Here is a 21,084-nt window from a genome sequence, read left to right as displayed (position 1 = left end):
GCTTGATTTGAGTTGGATGGCTTGGGGAACCTGCAAACCTACATCATTATCATTAGGGTGACAAGAATTATAATAATTTTTTTGGGGATGCCAGCTAAAACTTCTCTCACTGCTTAGGAGGGCAGCATAAAAATTTTCAGTTTTCTAATTGTCCTAACATTTATATTCAATAACCTTTCTATACTGTTTTGTCATGTAAACTCATTTACATAAACATGGGCATATGGGAAAGACATGCATAGCAGAATCTACCTTGTTTTTCAGTTGAAACACTACTTGCATGTCTTTCCCATATGCCCATGTTTATCCAAATGAGTTTACATGACAAAACAGTATAGAAAGGTTATCACATAAAAAGAGCAAGGGATACCCACGCTACTGATTAAGTGAAGAACCAACCTCTGTTGTTGTGTGTGAGCCCTGTTGCTGCTGGGTTTGAAAGGGGTTAATTTCCTACCCCCTTAATCTAATTTCAGAATATGTTGTATGTGGCTGAACCCGCGATGACTCTGAAAACGGTCCTTTTTTTCATCTAGATAGATGGCTAATTGTCATATAGTGTGGACTATGTATAGAAAGTGACCGGTGGTGGTTATTACAACATTACCTTTTCGCGCACGCGGTTTTGGCCACGGGGGAGAAGCGTTGTTGTTTCAAAGGGAACCTTCGGTGTGACGTCACACACTGATGCTACTGGTGCCTCCCAGGTCCACAAAGCCTCCAACGCGTTTCGCAATAGACGTATTGCTTCCTCAGGAGCCGCATACGGAGCCGCGCGCGAGAAGGAGGGAGCGAGCAGAAGACACCAGCACACGGGCGAGAATACAGAAGGGAGATTCCCCCGGACAGAACTGACAGCGCAGTGAAACTGCCAAGTATCCTCTGCGCTATAGATAGTATTTTATATGATTGTGACCAAGTAGGATTCCACAATATAATGGTAATAACCACCACCGGTCACTTTCTATACATAGTCCACACTATATGACAATTAGCCATCTATCTAGATTAATAGAAAGATCGTTTTCAGAGTCAGCTCGGGTTCAGCCACATACAACATATTCTGAAAGTATAGAAAGGTTATTGAATATAAACGTTAGGAAAATTAGAAAACTGAAAATATTTATGCAGTCCTCCTAAGAGAAGAGAATAGTTAGCTGGCATCCAAAAAAATGTTTTAAATTTTTGTCACCCTAATGATAATCATGTAGGTGTGCAGGTCCACCCAAGCCATCCAACTCAGATCAGTAACTTTGAGGCTTACTGGCTCTCAGTGAGATGAATGTCTCATTGCACACAAGGCTGCCGTTGTAAGGTATGCTGACTACCTGTCTCATGGATAGATTGTTGGCTTGCACATACCTGGCTTTTGGCATACAGCCTTTGTGTGGTTGTCTGTTACATGTTGTCTATTGTATGTTATAGGTAATGATTTATTTTAACACTAATATAGCATTTATAAAAATAAATTATTCATGATAGGTAGGAAAATATTTATAATAAAAGTTAATTAATGATAGGTTAAACAATAACTATAAAAAAAGGTATGGATGATAGATAGTATAATAAGGATAAAGAGAAGCTATATATAATAAATACAAAAATATTATAGCTTCATGTAGTGATAAAAAAAAACTAGAATATTCGCGAAGATATAGCACTATATTCTAGAATTTCGTGAATTTTCGAAGTGCTAATATTCCCGATAAAAATTTGCGAAACATGAATTTTAAAACTTTTTTAACATATAGGATTTATTTGATAATTTTGTGTTTTTTGTAAAACAGTGCAAAGTTTGTCTAGACCTTTGCTTGCTTACAGTTAATTGGAGGATTCTTGCTAGCATCCAGAGGCTAAAACATTTCCAAAAGAGAATTGTGACAGACTGTAATAAGCCCGGCACCTCAATGGTCAGCTGCACATGGTCAGGACAGGAGTACAGCCTCTGGACATAAACAAAAATATTTCCATTCACTAACTAGTAGCAGAGAGCTAGAAAATAGCCAGTAACTAAAACATAAAGTATATCAGAAAAATATTAGAAATCTGAATAAGGTTTCATTATGCTATTTCCATTAACCTGCAAAAAATGTCTTTGAAGAGTGATCAAGAGGGGCTGTCAAATTGTAATGTGTACAAATCACTTACATTCCAGTCCAATGAGGTGACATCTTTGTTGCTTGGAACATCTTGTCCACCTTCCCGTATACAGTGCCGTAAAACTAGCTGAGTGGAGTTGCTACTACTGTTTTCATTCAAATTCCATATTCTTGCTGTTGAGTCTCCTGATCTTTAAATTGTGAAACATGATATTTTATGTAATTGTAAAAACCGACAGGAAAGGCCATATTGTCATTTATTTCCCACCACACTTGATTTATGCATGCGTTATGGTAATGCAGAAGTTAAAAACGGTTTTTCTATGAATTATGGTAACTCAAGTTTTCCATGAATTATGGTAGTGTAGAAGTTAAACAGGGTTTTCCCACAATTACAAGTAAGGGCCTATTACTAGGATCACTTTCTGATCAGTTGGGGTTCAACTGCCAAGAACCCCACAAGCCTTCGAATAAAGGTGCCACTGTGCCAATTAGAGTGACAATCCTTTTACAAAACACTACACCGTTATACAATGCACACCACATTTTTCATACAGTTGACAAATATTAACCTAGAACTTAAAGTGTATATTGTAAACTAGGGATGCCCAACCTGAGGCCCTCCAGCTGTTGCAAAACTACAACTCCCAGCATGCCTGGACAGCCTATAGCTATCAACCTACAACAAGGCACTATGGGAGCTATAGTTTTACAACAGCTGGAGGGCAGCAGGTAGGGCATCACTGCTGTAAACCATAGACTTCTATTGAGAATATATATGCCAATTGTTCTTTGGCAGGTCTACACCTGGAAACTGTTTCTTGACTGCATTAATAAGGCTACATGAAAACGAACGTTAGGGCTCCGTGCCCGTACTGCGGACCGCAATTTTCGGTCCGCAATGCATGGGCACAGACCGTGGGGCAACCACATGCCGATCGCGGACCCAATCTCGAATGCGCATCTGACGGTCCGCAGCGCAAAAAAGTGGTGCTTAATCTATTTTTTTGTGGTGCGGGGGCATGGCCAGAAACACCACGGAAGCAGTCCGTAGTGCTTCCGTGGGGTTCCGATCCGTGCCTCTGTTCCGCATCTCCGTGATTGCGGATCTATTCAAGTGAATGGGTCCGCGATGCAGAATGCACAGGGCCGGTGCCCGTGTATTGCAGACCTGCTGTATGCGGGCCGCAATACGGTCATGGGGGGTACACGGTCGTGTGCATGTAGCCTAAATATGAACTGCTGAACTTTTTAAAACAAAAACCTTGTAAAGAGATATGTTTTTTTGTAATGGATGTCACCTGCAGGCCGCATATATTTCCACAAGGTTGCACAGTATCAGAATGAATCTGTCTGAAGTATATAAAAACATAAAATGTTTAAAAGGACACTTCTGTCAGAAAGGGATATTTTTAAAAACGTGCATACTATTATTAAAAGGATTTTCTGAGTTTTTAATACCGATGAACTATCCTCAAGATAGGTCATCATTATCTGATCAGTGGGGGTTACACCGCTAGCACCACCATCGATCAGCTGTTTAAACAGGCTGCGGTGCTCCTATGGGATAGGTCATCAGGATTAAACACTCAGACAACCCCTTTAACCCCTTAAGGCCCACCCAATCCGCGGCAGGTGTTCCACGCATTAACCCTTGATGTGCCGCGGTCAGCACTGACCGCAGCACGTGCGATGTGTGGAGGGAGGGAGAGAGCAGCCATCGGGTCCCCGCGCTGCTATGATGGGGACGGACCCGATGGCAGGGAAGGCAGCCCGATGCCTTCCTTAGTCATCGTGGCTTCCTTCCTGTAAGCCAGTGAGATCCAGCCCCCTCAGACAAGCAGGCTGTAAGTGTATTACAGTCGGTAATACACTTACAGCCAATGCATCACAATACAGAAGTATTGTGATGCATTGTAAAGAGGATCAGACCCTCAAAAGTGGAAGTCCCAGAGTGGGACAAAAAATAAAGTGTAAAAAAAAAGTAAAAAAAATAAAGTTTTACAAAAAAAAATTAAGTTTCAAGTAAAAAATAAGCATCCTTTTCCCAAAATGAGGTTAAAAAAAGTATAAAAATAGGGAAAAAAGAAAAGTAGACATATTAGGTATTGCCGCGTCCATATCGACCAGCTCTATAAATATATCACATGACCTAACCCCTCAGGTTAGCACCGTCAAAAAAATAAAATAAAAACTCTGCTAAAAAAACTTTTTTTGTCACCTTACATCACTAAAAGTGCAACACCAAGCGATCAAAAAGGCGTAATGTCCCTCAAAATAGTGCCAATCTAACCGTCATCTCATCCCGCAAAATTGATACCCTGCCTAAGACAATCGCCCAAAACTCTCAGACTATGGAGACACTAAAATATGATTTTTTTTGTGTTAAATGTAAAAAAAAAAAAAGTTTACATATTAGGTATCTCCGCATCTGTAACAACCTGCTCTATAAAAATATCACATGACCTAATGCCTCAGGGAAACACTGTAAAAAAAAAAAAACGGTGTCAAAAAAGCAATTTTTTGTCACCTTACATCACAAAAAGTGTAATACCAAGCAATCAAAAAGTAATGCGCACCCCAAAATCATACCAATCAAACTGTCATCTCATCCCACAAGAAATGAGACCCTACCTAAGAGAATCGCCCAAAAAATAAAAAAAACAATGGCTCTTAGAATATGGAGACAATAAAACGTGATTTCTTTTGTTTCAAAAATAGTTATTGTGTAAAACCTAAATAAATAAAAAAGTATACATATTAGGTATCGCCGCATCTGTAAGAACCTGCTGTATAAAAATATCACATGACCTAACCCCTCAGGTGAACACCGTAAAAAAAAAACTGTGTCAAAAAAGCAATTTTTTGTCACCTTACATCACAAAAAGTGTAATACCAAGCAATCAAAAAGTCGTGTGCACCCTAAAATAGTACCAATCAAACCATCATCTCATACAAAAAAATTAGACCCGACATAAGACAATCGCCCCCCCAAAAAATATACGGCTTTCAGAATGTAGAGACACTAAAAAAGCATTTTTTTCAAAAATGCTTTATTATGTAAAACTGAAACAAACAACCAGAAAAAGTTGTCATATGTGGTATTGTCGCATCCGTAACAACCTGCTCTATAAAAATATAACATGATTTAACCTGTCAGATGAACATTGTAAATACCAAAAAATAAAAATGGTGCCAAAACTGCTATTTTTTGTTACCCTGCCTCACAAAAAGGGTAATATAGAGCAACCGAAAATTATATGTACCCTAAAATAGTACCAACAAAACTGCCACCTTATCCAAAATGGGGTCACTTTTTTGGAGTTTCTAAGGGGTGCATCAGGGGGCTTCAAATGGGCCATGGTGTCAAAAAAACAGTCCAGCAAAATCTGCCTTTTGCCTTTTGCGCCCTACCGTGTGCCCGTACAGCAGTTTACGACCACATATGGGGTGTTTCTGTAAACTACAGAATCAGGGCAATCAATTTTGAGTTTTGTTTGGCTGTTAACCCTTGCTTTGTTACTGGAAAAAATAGATTAAAGTGAAAAATCTGCCAAAAAAGTGAAATTCAGAAATTTCATCTTCATTTTCCATTAATTCTTGTGAAACACGTAAAGGGTTAACAAAGTTTGTAAAATCAGTTTTGAATACCCCGAGGGGTGTAGTTTCTAAAGTGGGGTCGTTTTTGGGTGGTTTCTATTATGTAAGCCTTTACAAAGTGACTTCAGACCTGAACTGGTCCTGAAAAAGTGTGTTTTAAACATTTTCTGAAAAATTTCAAGATTTGCTTCTAAACTTCTAAGCCTTCTAAGCCGCCAAAAAATACAATGGCATTCATAAAATGATCCAAACATGAAGTAGACATATGAGGAATGTAAAGTAATAATTATTTTTGAAGGTATTACTATCTATTATAAAAGTAGAGATTTTTTTTGCTAATTTGCAATTTTTTTGAAATTTTTGGTGAATTTGGTATTTTTTTATACATAAAAATGAAATATTTTGACTCAAATTTACCACTGTCATGAAGTACAATATGTGACGAGAAAATAGTCTTAGAATGGCCTGAATAAGTAAAAGCATTTTAAAGTTATCACCACATAAAGTGTCACATGTCAGATTTGCAAAAAATGCTCTGGTCCTTAAAGGGATTCTGTCACCTCCCCTAACCCAAAAAACGATTTTAAAGCAGCCATGAAGCACAGCTTACCTTGATTAGGCTGTGCTCTTTGATCTTGAAATCCGTCCAGCAGTTTCCTCAAAAAACGACTTTTATTGATATGCAAATGTGTCCTGAAGGTGCCCAGAGGGGCGTTTTGTTCTTCTTAGAGAGCCCAGTACCGCCCCTCTTACAGTGCCCAGCCCGCCTTCCTTGCACTGTCTAACCGCCCCCAGCCTGCCACAGCCTCTCCTCCCCCCTCCCTCACGCCGAACGAACTTTCGCACAGGCGCAGTACCCACTGAGGGCTGCGCCTGTGCGATCAGCAGGAGACTGAGGGCAGGAGCTTCATCCTCGTCACTGGGCATGCGCCGAGCCCAGTGACGTCCGATGCTCGCTCTTCTCTCAGTCAGCAGGGAAGAGCGAGCATCGGACTGTCACTGGGCTCGGCGCATGCCCACTGACGAGGATGAAGCTCCTGCCCTCAGTCTCCTGCTGATCGCACAGGCGCAGCCCTCAGTGGGTACTGCGCCTGTGCGAGAGTTCGTTCGGCGTGAGGGAGGGGGAGGAGAGGGAGGAGAGGCTGTGGCAGGCTGGGGGCGGTTAGACAGTGGAAGGAAGGCGGGCTGGGCACTATAAGAGGGGCGGTACTGGGCTCTCTAAGAGGAACAAAACGCCCCTCTGGGCACCTTCAGGACACATTTGCATATCAATCAAAGTCATTTTTTGCAGAAACTGCTGGACGGATTGCAAGATAAAAGAGCACAGCCTAATGAAGGTAAGCTGTGCTTCATGGCTGCTTTAAAATAGTTTTTTGGGTTAGGGGAGGTGACAGAATCCCTTTAAGGTGAAATATTGCAGGGTCCTTAAAGGGCTTCTGTCACCCCAATAAACCGTTTTTTTTTTTTTTTCTTTACTAATAATCCCTACACTGCGATCTCATCATACATAAGCTAATTAATGATTTTTGTTCAGTAGAATTTGTTAAAAATCGATTTTTGAAATATGTAAATTACCTTGCTACCAGCAAGTAGGGCGGCTACTTGCCAGTAGCAGCCGCATCCTCCGATGGTAATGACGCCCCCTCTGCTTGTTGATTGACAGATCCCGTCCGCTGGCCCTTTCTCTGCTGGCCCTGCCTGTTTTGATTCAATATCTGGCGCCTGCGCCACGGCCGTACCTCTCTTCAATCTGCGCAGGCGCACTGAGAGGTGGCCACTCGCTCGGCCGCTCGCTCCTCAATGCGCCTGCGCCGGGTGTAGATGTGACGTCATCGGCGCAGGCGCATTGAGGATGGAGCGGCCGAGCGACTGGCCGCCTCTCAGTGCGCCTGCGCAGACGGGATCTGTCAATCAACAAGCAGAGGGGGCGTCATTACCATCGGAGGATGCGGCTGCTACCAGCAAGTAGCCGCCCTACTTGCTGGTAGCAAGGTAATTTACATATTTCAAAAATCGATTTTTAACAAATTCTACTGAACGAAAATCATTAATTAGCTTATGTATGATGAGATCGCAGTGTAGGGATTATTAGTAAAGAAAAAAATAAAAACGGTTTAATGGGGTGACAGAAGCCCTTTAAGGGGTTAAGATCATTTAGATTGAAATGTGTATTTCTAATGGAGGTGCTATAATAAGTTTGGATTGCATAATAAAGCTGGGACATCCTTTGTGCTGATCCTGTGGGAGTGCTGGCATTTTCATCTTTACTATACATAACAAACGGTTGCGGTAACAGTTGTATTCCTTGTTGAAAGTATTTTTGGTGTGAACCTGGTTTTGGCAATGGACAGATCTGTCAACCTTGTTGATGGTTTCAGTATGTGAGTAAGATATTTTATCATTCTTAGGCCTCATGCACACGACTGTTCAGTTTTTTGCGGTCCGCAAACCGCGGATCCGCAAAAAATGGAAGCCGCCCGTGTGCCTTCCGCAATTTGCGGAACGGAAGGGGCAGCCCATTGTAGAAATGCCTATTCTTGTCTGTAAAACGGACAAGAATAGGACATGTTAGGCATCCGAGCAGCAGTTGATGCAGACCAAAACAACGGTTGTGTGCATGAGGCCTTGAAAATACAGTAAAGACCTTATTACACCTCACAATTTCAGGGCAATTATCAGCAATATAAATGCTTGTTCCCGATAATTATCAAACAGCCAATCAGCTGATGAATGAGCAACTGTTTGATCTTCGGCTGATCAGCATCTTTCATCAGGATGAAAGATGCTCGATTATCAGCGACGCATCTTTCTGTGTAATGAGTGATTTGCTGCAGATAATGAATAGAACAAAAGTAGAGGGGAACAACTGCAGTAACAATCGTTCCTGCCACATTCAGTATGCATTGGCCTATGTAATCAGGCTGGTGCAAACGAGCTCCGATGGATGCATTATCTTCCATCAGTGCTTGCGCTGCCCAAAGATCAGGCTACCACCCTCAATTTAAAATGTAATAAAGATAACAAATGCCTTGACCTGTTAAGGCACATTTACATGGCCAGATTATCAGGACAAATATTGGGAACGAACGTTCCTACAAACTCTTGTTCATGATAATTGACTCATTTAAATGTACTGAAAATCACCCAAAAAATTAGCGAAAGGCTAATTTGTTCAGTGATCTGTTATTTATGCAACACATAAAATCAATGTCACCAGCAATTTGCTCTGTGTGAACAGGGAAGTGCTGCTGACAAACAATAAACGTGTTAGGGAATGAACAATCATAGTAGTGATCGTTCATCTTCATGGCTGATTGTAAATGCAGCTGATTGATTAGGTACGGTTTCTTCCTGACAGTAAACAGATAAAAGATAAATAGGTTATATTACGTAAATAGGTTATCTCATATCCAGCTGAGAACTTCAAGCTACCTTTTCCTGCGTTATTTATTAGTCAGATAAGGACACCATAAATTTGCTGCTGAGTGGAAAGAAAATATAATAAATGTCTATAGTTGACAATAAATCATTTGGTTATTTCAGGCTTATTATTCTGCTAGTAATACACATAATGCAGAATGAATGTCAAGCAGTCCTGTAAATAGCTTGTGCTAAAATTATGAACGCCACGGAAAACATGAGTGTGGCAATGGAATTGTACAGTGTGTAAATGAGTCAATTACTAAAGCTTAATCCACAGTGCTATAATACGGTGTGGTTAGATGAATTTGCTTTTGAATGCACCCATACGTTAAGATACTATGTAGTAATTTAGAGTTGCAGCTCCCACCTCCAAAACATATGTCAACCAACACCATCGTGCCTGGTGGAGCTGCCATCAATAGAATAATTTAGAATATTTTATATTAGCATTAAAGGGCTATTCTGGTTTCATGACCTGTCCCAAGATACTTCATCAATATTAGATCTGTGGGGGTCCGACTCTTGGTACCCCTGCTGATCAGCTGTTTGATTAGACTGCAGAGCTTGTGCGAGCGCTGAATCCTCTTCACTGTTTACCTGCATACCATCTACTGTACATTGTAGGGTAATCACCGCTACAATGTAGATGGCATGCAGGTAAACACTCAAGAGGATACAACGCTCACATGAGCACCACAACCCCTTCAAACAACTTATTTGTGGGGATCCCAGTAGATGAACCCCCCACCGATCTGATATTGGTGACTAGTCTTGAGCGAATCGAACTTCCGATCATAGATCCAAAGTTGATTCGTTCAAAAACTTCATTCAAAAACCAGGTGGTAACAAACCCGACTTCGAATTTCTATTTCAAAATGTTTTTAAAGCTGCAGATAGGAATACCGAATTAATTCACTGAATTTTGCTTATGCGGAACCCATACATTTTAATGCTATATGGAGACAGTATTAAAATCAAAGTTTTTGAATGTATCGACTAAGCTCAATTATCTCAAGACTATTGGTGACCTATCCTTCAGACAGGTCATGAATATCATGAAATTGTAATACCACTTTTAGGAAATTTGTCAACAATTTCTGTGGATATAACATAAAAGTCTAGGTTGGGAATACTCCTGTTACATGAGTTACTTGCATTAATTATTGATTATGTGCATCATTAAAAAGCCAAAATGGTTGCAGCCACTAAGACCCAGTGGTTTAACAAAAAGGGGATGCGGAAAAACATATTTTGAAATTCTAAAACTCCCAGCATACTTTGCAGGTTCAGTATCTGCACATACACGTAGCTCGCTCTAGTGGTGTACATTCAGTGCAGTTTTTATATAACATATTGGTCAATAATCCAAAATAATCTAGAAAAGCTAACCTATTACAGATACAATGTTATGTCTGATGACCAGCTAGTACATTATTTCCAACAGCGACCCTAACTATTCCAAGATTTCATTGTACATGAGACTATTCATCACTTTTCATCAATTATCATGTCTGCCTATGAATCCTCTCCAGCTAAAAGGTCATGAACTCCTCCTCCTAATTGAACAATATTTTTTATTTAAATCATGATTTTATTTGCATTTTCATTAATTTTATCGTTTTGTTCCTTTTTCTTTGGCTGCTGCTTGGCATTGAGATTCACTGCTTACCTTGCACTATTCCCAAGACTATTTCAGCAACACTTTCTTCAATCTACATGCATAGCTTAACTTTTTTCCACCATTTATTCATTGTTTTAAAAAAAAAAAACATTTATAATACAATTGCATACACTCCTCAACATTTAAATTGCAATACCAAGGAGGACAAGCCATAAGGTTATCCAAATTGAGGAAGTAGCTGATGTCGCTAAGGTCTGCAAATGTTCAAATTTTCAAGCACCTAGCTCCAATCTGGGACACAAAAGCCAGATTAAAAGCAGTGTTTAGCCACATGAAACCTCAAAAATGAATTCAAGCTGTGTGGCAAGACTGTGGAATGCCTCCTGTTCATCAATGTGCCAGTTATTGCCAATTGTCACCAACTGAGAAGGATGGATTCCTTGAACTGAGAGACCTTGGTTTATCACTGTGGCAGGTTGCTACTCAAGATGTCTGCACTGTTCAACGTTGTGTGTTCTGGTGGTGGGGAGAACAATGATCAACTGAAATTACAGCAAGAGGTGCAGAGAGGCAAACTTCTGGATGGATGCATTGTCTGAATTAGAAGAATGGCACATTGTGATACATTCTATACTGCAAGTGAAACTGAACATCACATCCCAAGCCTAGGGTGGCAAACAGTGTTCACACAAACCATCAGACGGTGTTTGCATGAAACTAGGATACAAGCCAGACATCCAGCTACAGGTGTCCTTCTGACCTCACACCACTGGTGTCAAAGGCTATCATGGTGCACTTCAAGATGACAGTGTAGGCTGGAATAGAGGTCAAGCCACTTTAGCCATGAGTCCAGCTTTTGTCTCAGATTCATTGATAGCTGAATGTTAGTCTGGACACCATGTGGGCAACACCATCAAGAGGCCTTCGAACCAGTCCTACTCCTGGGGTTATTTTGTGGGGTGGCATAATATATGGTAGCCGGACCCCTCTAGTCTTCATTTCAGGTATGCTAACAGCTTGTAATTACACTGATTTGGTTGTGGAATCTGTGGAGCGTTTTTTCAACCGGACAATGCGGGGTCACATGTTGCTTGTGCTACTTTAAGCTTAACATCTGTTGTGGGTAAACTGTTTGAAGGTTTTCTGAGAAATGCTATCTTAGAGCATCTCAACGGAATTAAGCAAATAACGCCATATGAGCATGGCTTTGTGAGGGATCGGTCATGCCAAACTAATTTAATCAGTTTCTATGAGGAGGTAAGTTCTAGACTTGACAGTGGCGAATGAATGGATGTCGTGTATCTGGACTTCTACAAAGCATTTGACACTGTACCACATAAAAGGTTAGTATATAAAATGAGAATGCTCGGACTGGGAGAAAACGTCTGTATGTGGGTAAGTAACTGGCTCAATGATAGAAAACAGAGGGTGGTTATTAACAGTACACACTCAGATTGGGTCACTGTCACTAGTGGGGTACCTCAGGGGTCAGTATTGGGCCTTATTCTCTTTAATATATTTATTAATGATCTTGTAGAAGGCTTGCATAGTAAAGTATCAATTTTCGCAGATGACACTAAACTGTGTAAAGTAATTAACACTGAAGAGGACAGTATACTACTACAGAGGGGTCTGGATAGATTGGAGGCTTGGGCAGATAAGTGGCAGATGAGGTTTAACACTGACAAATGTAAAGTTATGCACATGGGAAGGAATGATGCAAGTCACCCATACATACTAAATGGTAAAACACTCGGTAACACTGACATGGAAAAGGATCTAGGAATTTTAATAAACAGCAAACTAAGCTGCAAAAAACAGTGTCAGGCAGCTGCTGCCAAAGCCAATAAGATAATGGGTTGCATCAAAAGGGGCATAGATGCCCGTGATGAGAACATAGTCTTTCCACTTTACAAATCGTTAGTCAGACCACACTTGGAGTACTGTGTACAGTTCTGGGCTCCTGTAAACAAGGCAGACATAGAGCTGGAGAAGGTCCAGAGGAGGGCAACTAAAGTAATAACTGGAATGGGGCAACTACAGTACCCTGAAAGATTATCAACATTAGGGTTATTCACTTTAGAAAAAAGACGACAGAGGGGAGATCTAATTAATATGTATAAATATATCAGGGGTCAGTACAGAGATCTCTCCCATCATCTATTTATCCCCAGGACTGTGACTGTGATGAGGTGACATCTTCTGCGTCTGGAGGAAAGAAGGTTTGTACACAAACATAGAAGGGGATTCTTTATGGTAAGAGCAGTGGGACTATGGAACTCTCTGCCTGAGGAGGTGGTGATGGTGAGTACAATAAAGGGATTCAAGAGGGGCCTGGATGTATTTCTGGAGCGTAATATTATTACAGGCTATAGCTACTAGAGAGGGGTCGTTGATCAAGGGAGTTATTCTGATGGCCTGATTGGAGTCGGGAAGGAATTTTTTATTCCCCTAAAGTGGGGAAAATTGGCTTCTACCTCACAGTTTTTTTTTTTGCCTTCCTCTGGATCAACTTGCAGGATAACAGGCCGAACTGGATGGACAAATGTCTATTTTCAGCCTTATGTACTATGTTACTATGTTACTTTGAGCAGACTTCATGGCCTAAACGTGCTACTATGTCCTACAGCATCTCCACACTTGTCTCCCATTGAGAACATCTGTGATGTCATTGGTCAACAGTTGCAAAGGTTGCTGCCAGCAGTGGATCTCGATGATTTGCATGCCCAACAGCATTCAGCGTGGTAGAACATTCCTCAGACAAACCAATAATAACCTCATTGATAGCATGCCAAGGTGTGTAAGTGCATATATTTCTGCAGTTGGGGCCTGTACTCGATACAGAATAAATCAATATGTTTTGAAAATGTTGTTACCATTTGCTTAATTATTTGTGATTTCCATAACTTCATGTCTTTTCCTTCCTGTTGCTGCAATTTCACTGTTGAGGAGTCTATGAATTATTGTCCTCCCTTTGGTTAATATTTCTACTAGAATATTAAACTGATAACTCGCATTACTTACCCAGATGCTAGTAGATCAGTGACTGGATTCCAGGCACAGATGAATACCTCTGATTCATGTCCACGAAGGACTGTTGCTTTGTTTGGTGGAATTTCCACATCCCCATCAATTTCCATTGCTTCTGCATGGTTATCTGTAAAATACATAGTTATCTGTAAAAATGTTATATTTACTATGCTTTGTGAAGACTTCTAGGATAATGGCAGCTTGAAAAAATTTAATTACATTTCTACAAAGGTGTGACGTATTAAGATTCTTATGAATAATCAGAAATATTGTCTGCAGTAAAAGAAGAGCTGCAGTTATTTAAAAAAAAGCTTCCAAGAAACTGTGCAAACAGTTTTGGAAAAGTATCAAAAATTATTCTGTAGTTTGTTGCTGGTTTATATGCTAATAACGTCTCTGTATTATCATAACAGGGCACCAAAAACTGTATTTAATTGGCGAGGGCACACTAATCATTCTTCATTCTCTGGAATGAAAGGGAGTAGACACCAAAATTAGTGCATTGGTGTCTATATGTCATAGCGACACTAAACTAGTGGGTGCCCCCAAGGCTGGGGGATAACATGGATATGTAACTTATGTATTGTATTTCATGCACTGTGCCTGGTTATCCAGCAGGTGGCAGTGTATCTGGCAGAGACAGATCGTTAGATTTAATGGAACTTACCATTCCATTCTTCCAGATTCCCTTTCACCTGCTGGATAACCAGACACAGTGCATGAAATACAATACATAAGTTACATATCCATGTTATTAACCTCCCTGGAGGTATGCGGCCGGAAGTTTGCGCCGTGGTCCGGAAATGCGGATGTGGACAGCACACTGTGTGCTGTCCAAATCCATCCCTGCGCCATTCAAATTAACTCATGGTGGTCCTGAATGTGGCTCGGGGTTATCGCTGCTTGCAGTGTAATGTGACCCTGAGCCACACTCGGAATTACCGCTAAGGAGGTTAAGGTACAAGATGAAAGAACGCGGAAATAAATATACAGATGGCATTATGGCTAGCCATTATAGACAGTAGCAGGGTTTAGGAATGGCAGTGCCACTCTGGGGTACTACACATGTGGACATTGTCCTAGGGAAAGCTGTGAGAAATCTGTGATAGGCAGAAGTGGGCTAGTTCTGCTTCCTACCAAGGGAGGGGCTGCAGGAAGCTATAGTCAGTCGATAGTCTAGAGTGAAGTTGAGAATTGGAAACAGAGCAGACATATCACAGTGAGGGGAGCCCCCCCCCTCCTGCAGCAGGAGTCTCCCAGGGGGTGCAGTTCATAGATCTCCCTGACTCCTTACATTTTACCGACACAGTATTACGAGGGGGTCAACAGTCAAAGGCACCCTGCTCAAAGGTACCAGAACTGTTATAAAGTCCAGCTACCAGACCGAGGCCAGAGTCTAGCACAGCAGAGAAAGATAAAGCAAGGTATACAAGTTAGCCTGCCAGTTTACCCCAAAACCAGCTGGAGCCAAGAGGAAGACCAAATATTGTCTGGATGCAAGTTTATTCAAGTAAAGCTGAAATTTTACCAAGTCTGGACTTTTACTTCACCAACTATCACTCTCCCCTTTATTGCTATGGAGCCTAACCCTGGGAAACGACGGTATCCAGGTATGAGTACCGTGACACACCTAAAACTAATAAGGCCACATCACTGCTTGGCATTCCAAAAAACCAGGGACACGTTCGGCCCTGGGGGGCGGCATGTTGGACATGAGCTAGGTGCAGCTCAGCCCCATTCAAGTGAATAGGGCTGAGCTGCAATACCAAACACAGCTTCTATACAATGTACAGCCTTGTGCTTGGTAAGCTGTTAGGCCTCTTTCACACGAGCATGTCTGGATAAGGTCCGGATTTGTTGCGCCAAACCCGTGCGAGTAGGTACCCAATTGCAGTCAGTTTTGACTGCGATTGCGGTCCGTTGTTCAGTTTTTATCGCGCGGGTGCAATGCGTTTTGCACCCGCGTGATAAAAAACCGACTGTGGTACCCAGACCCGAACTTCTTCACAGAAGTTCAGGTTTGGGTTCAAGGTTGTGTAGATTGTATTATTTTCCCTTATAACATGGTTATAATGGAAAATAATAGCATTCTGAATACAGAATGCTAAGTAAAATAGGGCTGGAGGGGTTAAAAAAAATAAAATAAAAATTTAACTCACCTTAATCCATGGTGATGGATCATGTGATAAACCATGTGATGAGCGTAGTGACGTCATCAAAGGTCCTATTCCTCACAGATGAAGACAGAAGAGATGCCGGCTGCGCGAACAAGTGGATTCAGGTGAGTTAAATTATTATATATTTTTTTTAACCCCTCCAGCCCTATTTTACTTAGCATTCTGTATTCAGAATGCTATTATTTTCCCTTATAACCATGTTATAAGGGAAAATAATAATGATCGGGTCCCATCCAGATCGTCTCCTAGCAACCGTGCGTGAAAATCGCACCGCATCCGCACTTTGTTGCGGATGATTGCGGTTTTCACGCAGCCCCATTCACTTCTATGGGGCCTGCGTGGCACGAAAAACACACAAAATAGAGCTTGCTGCGATTTTCACGCAATGCACAAGTGATCTGTGAAAATCACCTCTCATGTGCACAGCCCCATAGTAATGAATGGGTCCAGATTCAGTGCGTTGAACGCATTGCACCCGTGTGAAAGGGGCCTTAGAAGGGCTCAACACTTAAAGGAGTGCCAGTGTCTTCTCAAAAAACTAATCAGTGGGGATACCGGGAGTCAGACCCCACCAATCAGATACTGATGAGGATAGGTCATCAGTTTAAAAGTCTCGGAAAACCCTTTTAACCCTTTCAGGACCCTGCCATTTTTCACCTTAAGGTTCAGGACGTTTTTATAAACTTTATTAACCCTTTAGGGTCCATTCACATGTCCGTGTGTGTTTTGCAGAACCATGGATCCGCAAAAAACGGACATAGGTGATGTGCGTTCGCATTTTGTGGACCGCACATAGCCGGTCTTTATAGAAAATGCCTATTCTTGTCCGCAATTGCGGACAAGAATAGGACATGTTCTTTTTTTTTCCGGGAACAGAATTGCGGACCCGGAAGTGCGGATCCGCAATTCCGGATCCGGGCAGCACAGCGTGCTGCCCCAAAGAGATGAGTAGGTCCGCAATTCCGTTCTGCAAAATGCGGAACGAAATTCCGGACCTGTGAATGGGGCCTTGGGTGTTCCACAAGAATTAAGGGAAAATGGAGATGAAAATTCAGAATTTCACTTTTTTTTGGCAGATTTTCCATTTTAATCAATTTTTTCCAATAACAAAGCAAGTGTTAGCAGCCAAACCAAACTAAATATTTATTGCCCTGATTTTGTAGTTTACAGAAACACCCTATATGTGATTGTAAACTGCTGTACGGGCACACGGCAGGGTGCAGAAGAAAAGAAAAGCCATCGTTGGTTTACACTATTGTTCAGCTTCAATGGAGGAAAAAAAACAGTGCCAGACACCGCTTGCGAGAGCTTATCTCCAGGGATAACAAAGGATCAGACTTTAAAATTAAAAGTGCCCGACCCTTTTTACCACTGACATCATCTATGAGGGGAGAGTTAGAAGCTCTGCATTTACATTCGGCTGTTGGACAGTTCCGTCAATAGCAAGTACAGCCGACAATAGTCTAATGCCTTTCATTTATTCTATTTCGTTAATCCTAAATCGCTCCTCCCCACAAAGATTCCTTCTCCTGATTAGAACAAATACAGTATATTGGATAGTTGTAAGATGTTATGACCTAGAAAGCATTTTCTATATACTGTTGATTATGAAATCTCTATTGCCTTTGAGATCAGTCATCCAGGTATCTACATATGTACACAAACTGTAGTTTGGATCCAGAGGCTAGAATTTAACATAAGGTGTGACCTTATTGTCTATAGAGTACTTTTTACTTACTTATTGAATGTGCCCCATTTTCTTCACCATTCACAGTGGCTGCTCCATTCTTTGGTGTGTTCTGCTGTTGTGCAGGAGCTGCTGCTGGCGCAGCAGTGACAGGAGCAGCGCTCGGTGCGCACATTGTGGATGCAGCTTGCTGTTGAGCCAGTTTTTCTCTGAAGGCTTGTTGTCTGGTTTGAACAACATCTGGCATCACGGCATCAATCAGAGACAATGACTCTATCGGCCGACCATCAAAGACTGTACCATCCTAGACAAAAAAGTGCATATATACTGTAAATATGCTTTTACTTATCCAAGCCATTCTGATATTGTTTTCTCGTCAAATATTGTACTTCATGACAGTGGTAAATTTGAGTCTAAATATTTCATTTTTATTTATAAAAAATACCAAATTTACAAAAAAATTGGAATAATTAACAATTTTCAAAATTTCAATTTCTTTTAAAACAGACAGTGATACCTCCTAAAATAGTTATTACTTTACATTTCTCATATTTCTACTTCATGTTTGATCATTTTGTAAATTACATTTTCTTTTTTTGGGACGTTAGAAGGCTTAGAAGTTTAGAAGCAAATCTTGAAATTTTTAAGAAAATTTCCAAAACCCAATTTTTAAGGACCAGTTCAGGTCTGAAGTCACATTGTGGGACTTACATAATAGAAACCACCCAAAAATGACCCAATTTTAGAAACTACACCCCTCAAAGTATTTAAAACTGATTTTACAAACCCTTTAGGTGTTCCACAAGAATTAAGGGAAAATGGAGGTGAAATTTCAGAATTTTACTTTTTGGGCAGATTTTCCATTTTAATCTATTTTTTCCAGCAACAAAGCAAGGGTTAACAGCCAAAACAAAACTCAATATTTTTTGCCCTGATTCTGTAATTTACATAAACACTACATATGTGGTCGTAAACTGCTGTACGGGCACATGGCAGGGCGCAGAAGGAAAGGAACGCCATATGGTTTTTGGAAGGCAGATTTTCACTGGGATAATTTTAAGTTGCCATGTCACATTTAAAGACCCCCTGATGCACCCCTAGAATAGAAACCACAATAAAGTGACCCCATTTTGGAAACTACTTTCCTCAAGTTATTCAAAACTGCTATTACAAACTTTGTTAACCCTTTAGGTGTTTCACAAAAATTAAAGGAAAATGTAGATGAAATTTCAGAATTTCACTTTTTTGACAGATTTACCATTTTAATCAATTTTTTCCGCTAACAAAGCAAGGGTTAACAGTCAAACAGAACTCAATATTTATTACCCTTATTCTGTAGTTTACATAAACACCCCATATGTGGTCGTTAACTGCTGTACGGGCACACGGCAGGGTACAGAAGGAAAGGAATGCTATTTGGTTTTTGGAAGGCAGATTGCAGTGGGATAATGTTAAGTTGCAATTTCACCTTTGAAGAACCCCTGATGCACCCGTAGAGTAGAAAATCCAAAAATGTGACCCCATTTTGGAAACTATAGGATAAGGTGGCAGTTTTGTTGGTACTATTTTAGGGTACATATGATTTTTGGTTGCTCTATATTACACTTTTTGTGAGGCAAGGTAACATAAAATTGCCTAAGGGCTGGATCTCACAGGCTTCTGTAGAAGGCAAGCTCCGATGCCTATGGAAGGTATCGGGCGAAGGTATCTGCGTGAACCTGTTCCCTCCGCGAACCCTCTGCATGCCGCGGTCAGCTTTGACCGTGGCATACAAGGGGTTGGTTAACACGCCGGCTTCAGTGTTCACTGCCTGGTCTGTGCTGCTGATCCTGCTGGAGCAGCTCTTGCACCCGCCTGATCATCCCACTGTACATATACGGAGCTGGTCCTTTAGTCACACCCACCAGCGCTGTACATGTATGGCGCGGGTCATGAAGGGGGTTAAAGGATTTGTCTCATGATTACATATTACATTTCTGTACTAGATCACACAAAACGTAACACTTTTTCACCCTGTCCATGGGTCGTGTCTGGTATTGCAGCTCCTTGGAGTCAATGGGGTAGTGCTGCAATACCGCACACAACCTATTGACATGGGTGCTGCTGTTTTTGGAGGAAAGCAGCCATGTTGAAGAACCCCTTTAAAGTGCAAACCTCACACATCAGAAGGATTTAACATGTGCCGGAGTCATCTAGTTTTACTGCATATTGAATATTTTAGCCAATATTGTGTGGACACCCTTTAAAAAACAAAGAGGAATTTAAATACACTCCATTATACACACTAGCTAATAATAACAACAGCAGAGAGTGATAGATTATAGGCCGCATGAGCCCCTGCACCTCTGTGTACCACTGCTGCTTATTCCTCTAATATATATGATTTCCTTTGGTTTTATTATAGGCTTTCTTGTAGAGAGGTGGAAAGAAATTGAATTACATAATTAAACCTCTCTGAGACTTCTCTAATGTCATTTCCCTCTACTTCTCTTTCTTCACTTTGAAAAGTAATTATAAAACTGCTATTATAAAAAAAACTGCTGATAATTGTGGACAAAAGGCGGCTGATAAGAAAATTATAGCGCTCCAGTTGATAAGAAAACAGTATTCTTTTACAAACATACATTTTCTGCCCTTAAAGTGTGATTATATCTGTCTCTATGAATTTAATTACATTACTAAATGAGGAAAACAAAACACTTAGTTTTTAAAGATCTCCTTTTCAGCGCAGACTTGTATAGCAAGGATAATAATTGATTTGAATGGAAAGTGCAGTAAATCTACACAGCCCCCTATATGAGATATTTATAAGCTACTTGCTATTGCCTATGCTTAAAAGCCCCTTTTCATGGCCCGATGGAGCAGACGATTGTTGGGGAGGATGCATTCTTTCCTGACCATTGCCTATTTGTCAGTGGAGGAGATTGCTGCTTTACATGCAGTGGTCTCTTTCACAGTGTGGGAATGAGTGATGATGACTAATGCCATAGTCTGTCCCCATACAGACTCATTGTTTGCCAGCAGCAGATGGCACGATCTGCTGCTGGCAAACGAGGTCTTAGGTGACTGCAGGGGCATAGCTGTAGTGTAAGCAGGGAAAGTGGCTGCTTTGTGGGAGGAACTCAGAAGGGACCCACCCAAGAGGGCCACCTCAACAGTATTATACAATGAAATTATATACAGAAACACTGTAGGAGACTTGTCTGAGAGAGCGATCTTTACTAGACACAGGAGTGGGGGTTGTGAAGAAGTCATATCTAGTTACACACACTAGGTGACTGCACAAATTATCCTAATACCCAATGAATAAGCGTTCATTGGGTAATTGGCGGCACCTTTACACTGGCAGAACATCGCTAATGATTGTTTGCGTGAATGGTCGTTAGCAATAATCTGCCTGAACATCAGGCAGTATAATGGGGGTTTTACAACAGACAACTGACTCTG

The 21,084-nt window shown here is 41.0% G+C and overlaps 1 protein-coding gene across 2 annotated transcripts in view; it reads right to left on the bottom strand.

Moving 5' to 3' along the window:
- Positions 1–21,084, bottom strand: part of TBL1X (transducin beta like 1 X-linked) — a 326,122-nt gene that overhangs the window by 45,878 nt on the left and 259,160 nt on the right. For both annotated transcript variants that reach the window (XM_044287937.1, XM_044287938.1), the window contains 3 exons: positions 17,689–17,941; positions 13,768–13,900; positions 2,149–2,290 (listed from right to left, as the gene is read on the bottom strand). In XM_044287937.1, the coding sequence (XP_044143872.1) occupies positions 2,149–2,290; positions 13,768–13,900; positions 17,689–17,941 (528 nt within the window). The remainder of the gene's footprint in view (positions 1–2,148; positions 2,291–13,767; positions 13,901–17,688; positions 17,942–21,084) is intronic.

Source organism: Bufo gargarizans, chromosome 3 (genome assembly GCF_014858855.1).
Source record: "Bufo gargarizans isolate SCDJY-AF-19 chromosome 3, ASM1485885v1, whole genome shotgun sequence".
NCBI classification, from domain to species: domain Eukaryota; kingdom Metazoa; phylum Chordata; class Amphibia; order Anura; family Bufonidae; genus Bufo; species Bufo gargarizans.
Note: the sequence above shows the minus strand (reverse complement) of the source record. Positions and strands in the feature narration are given on the sequence as shown.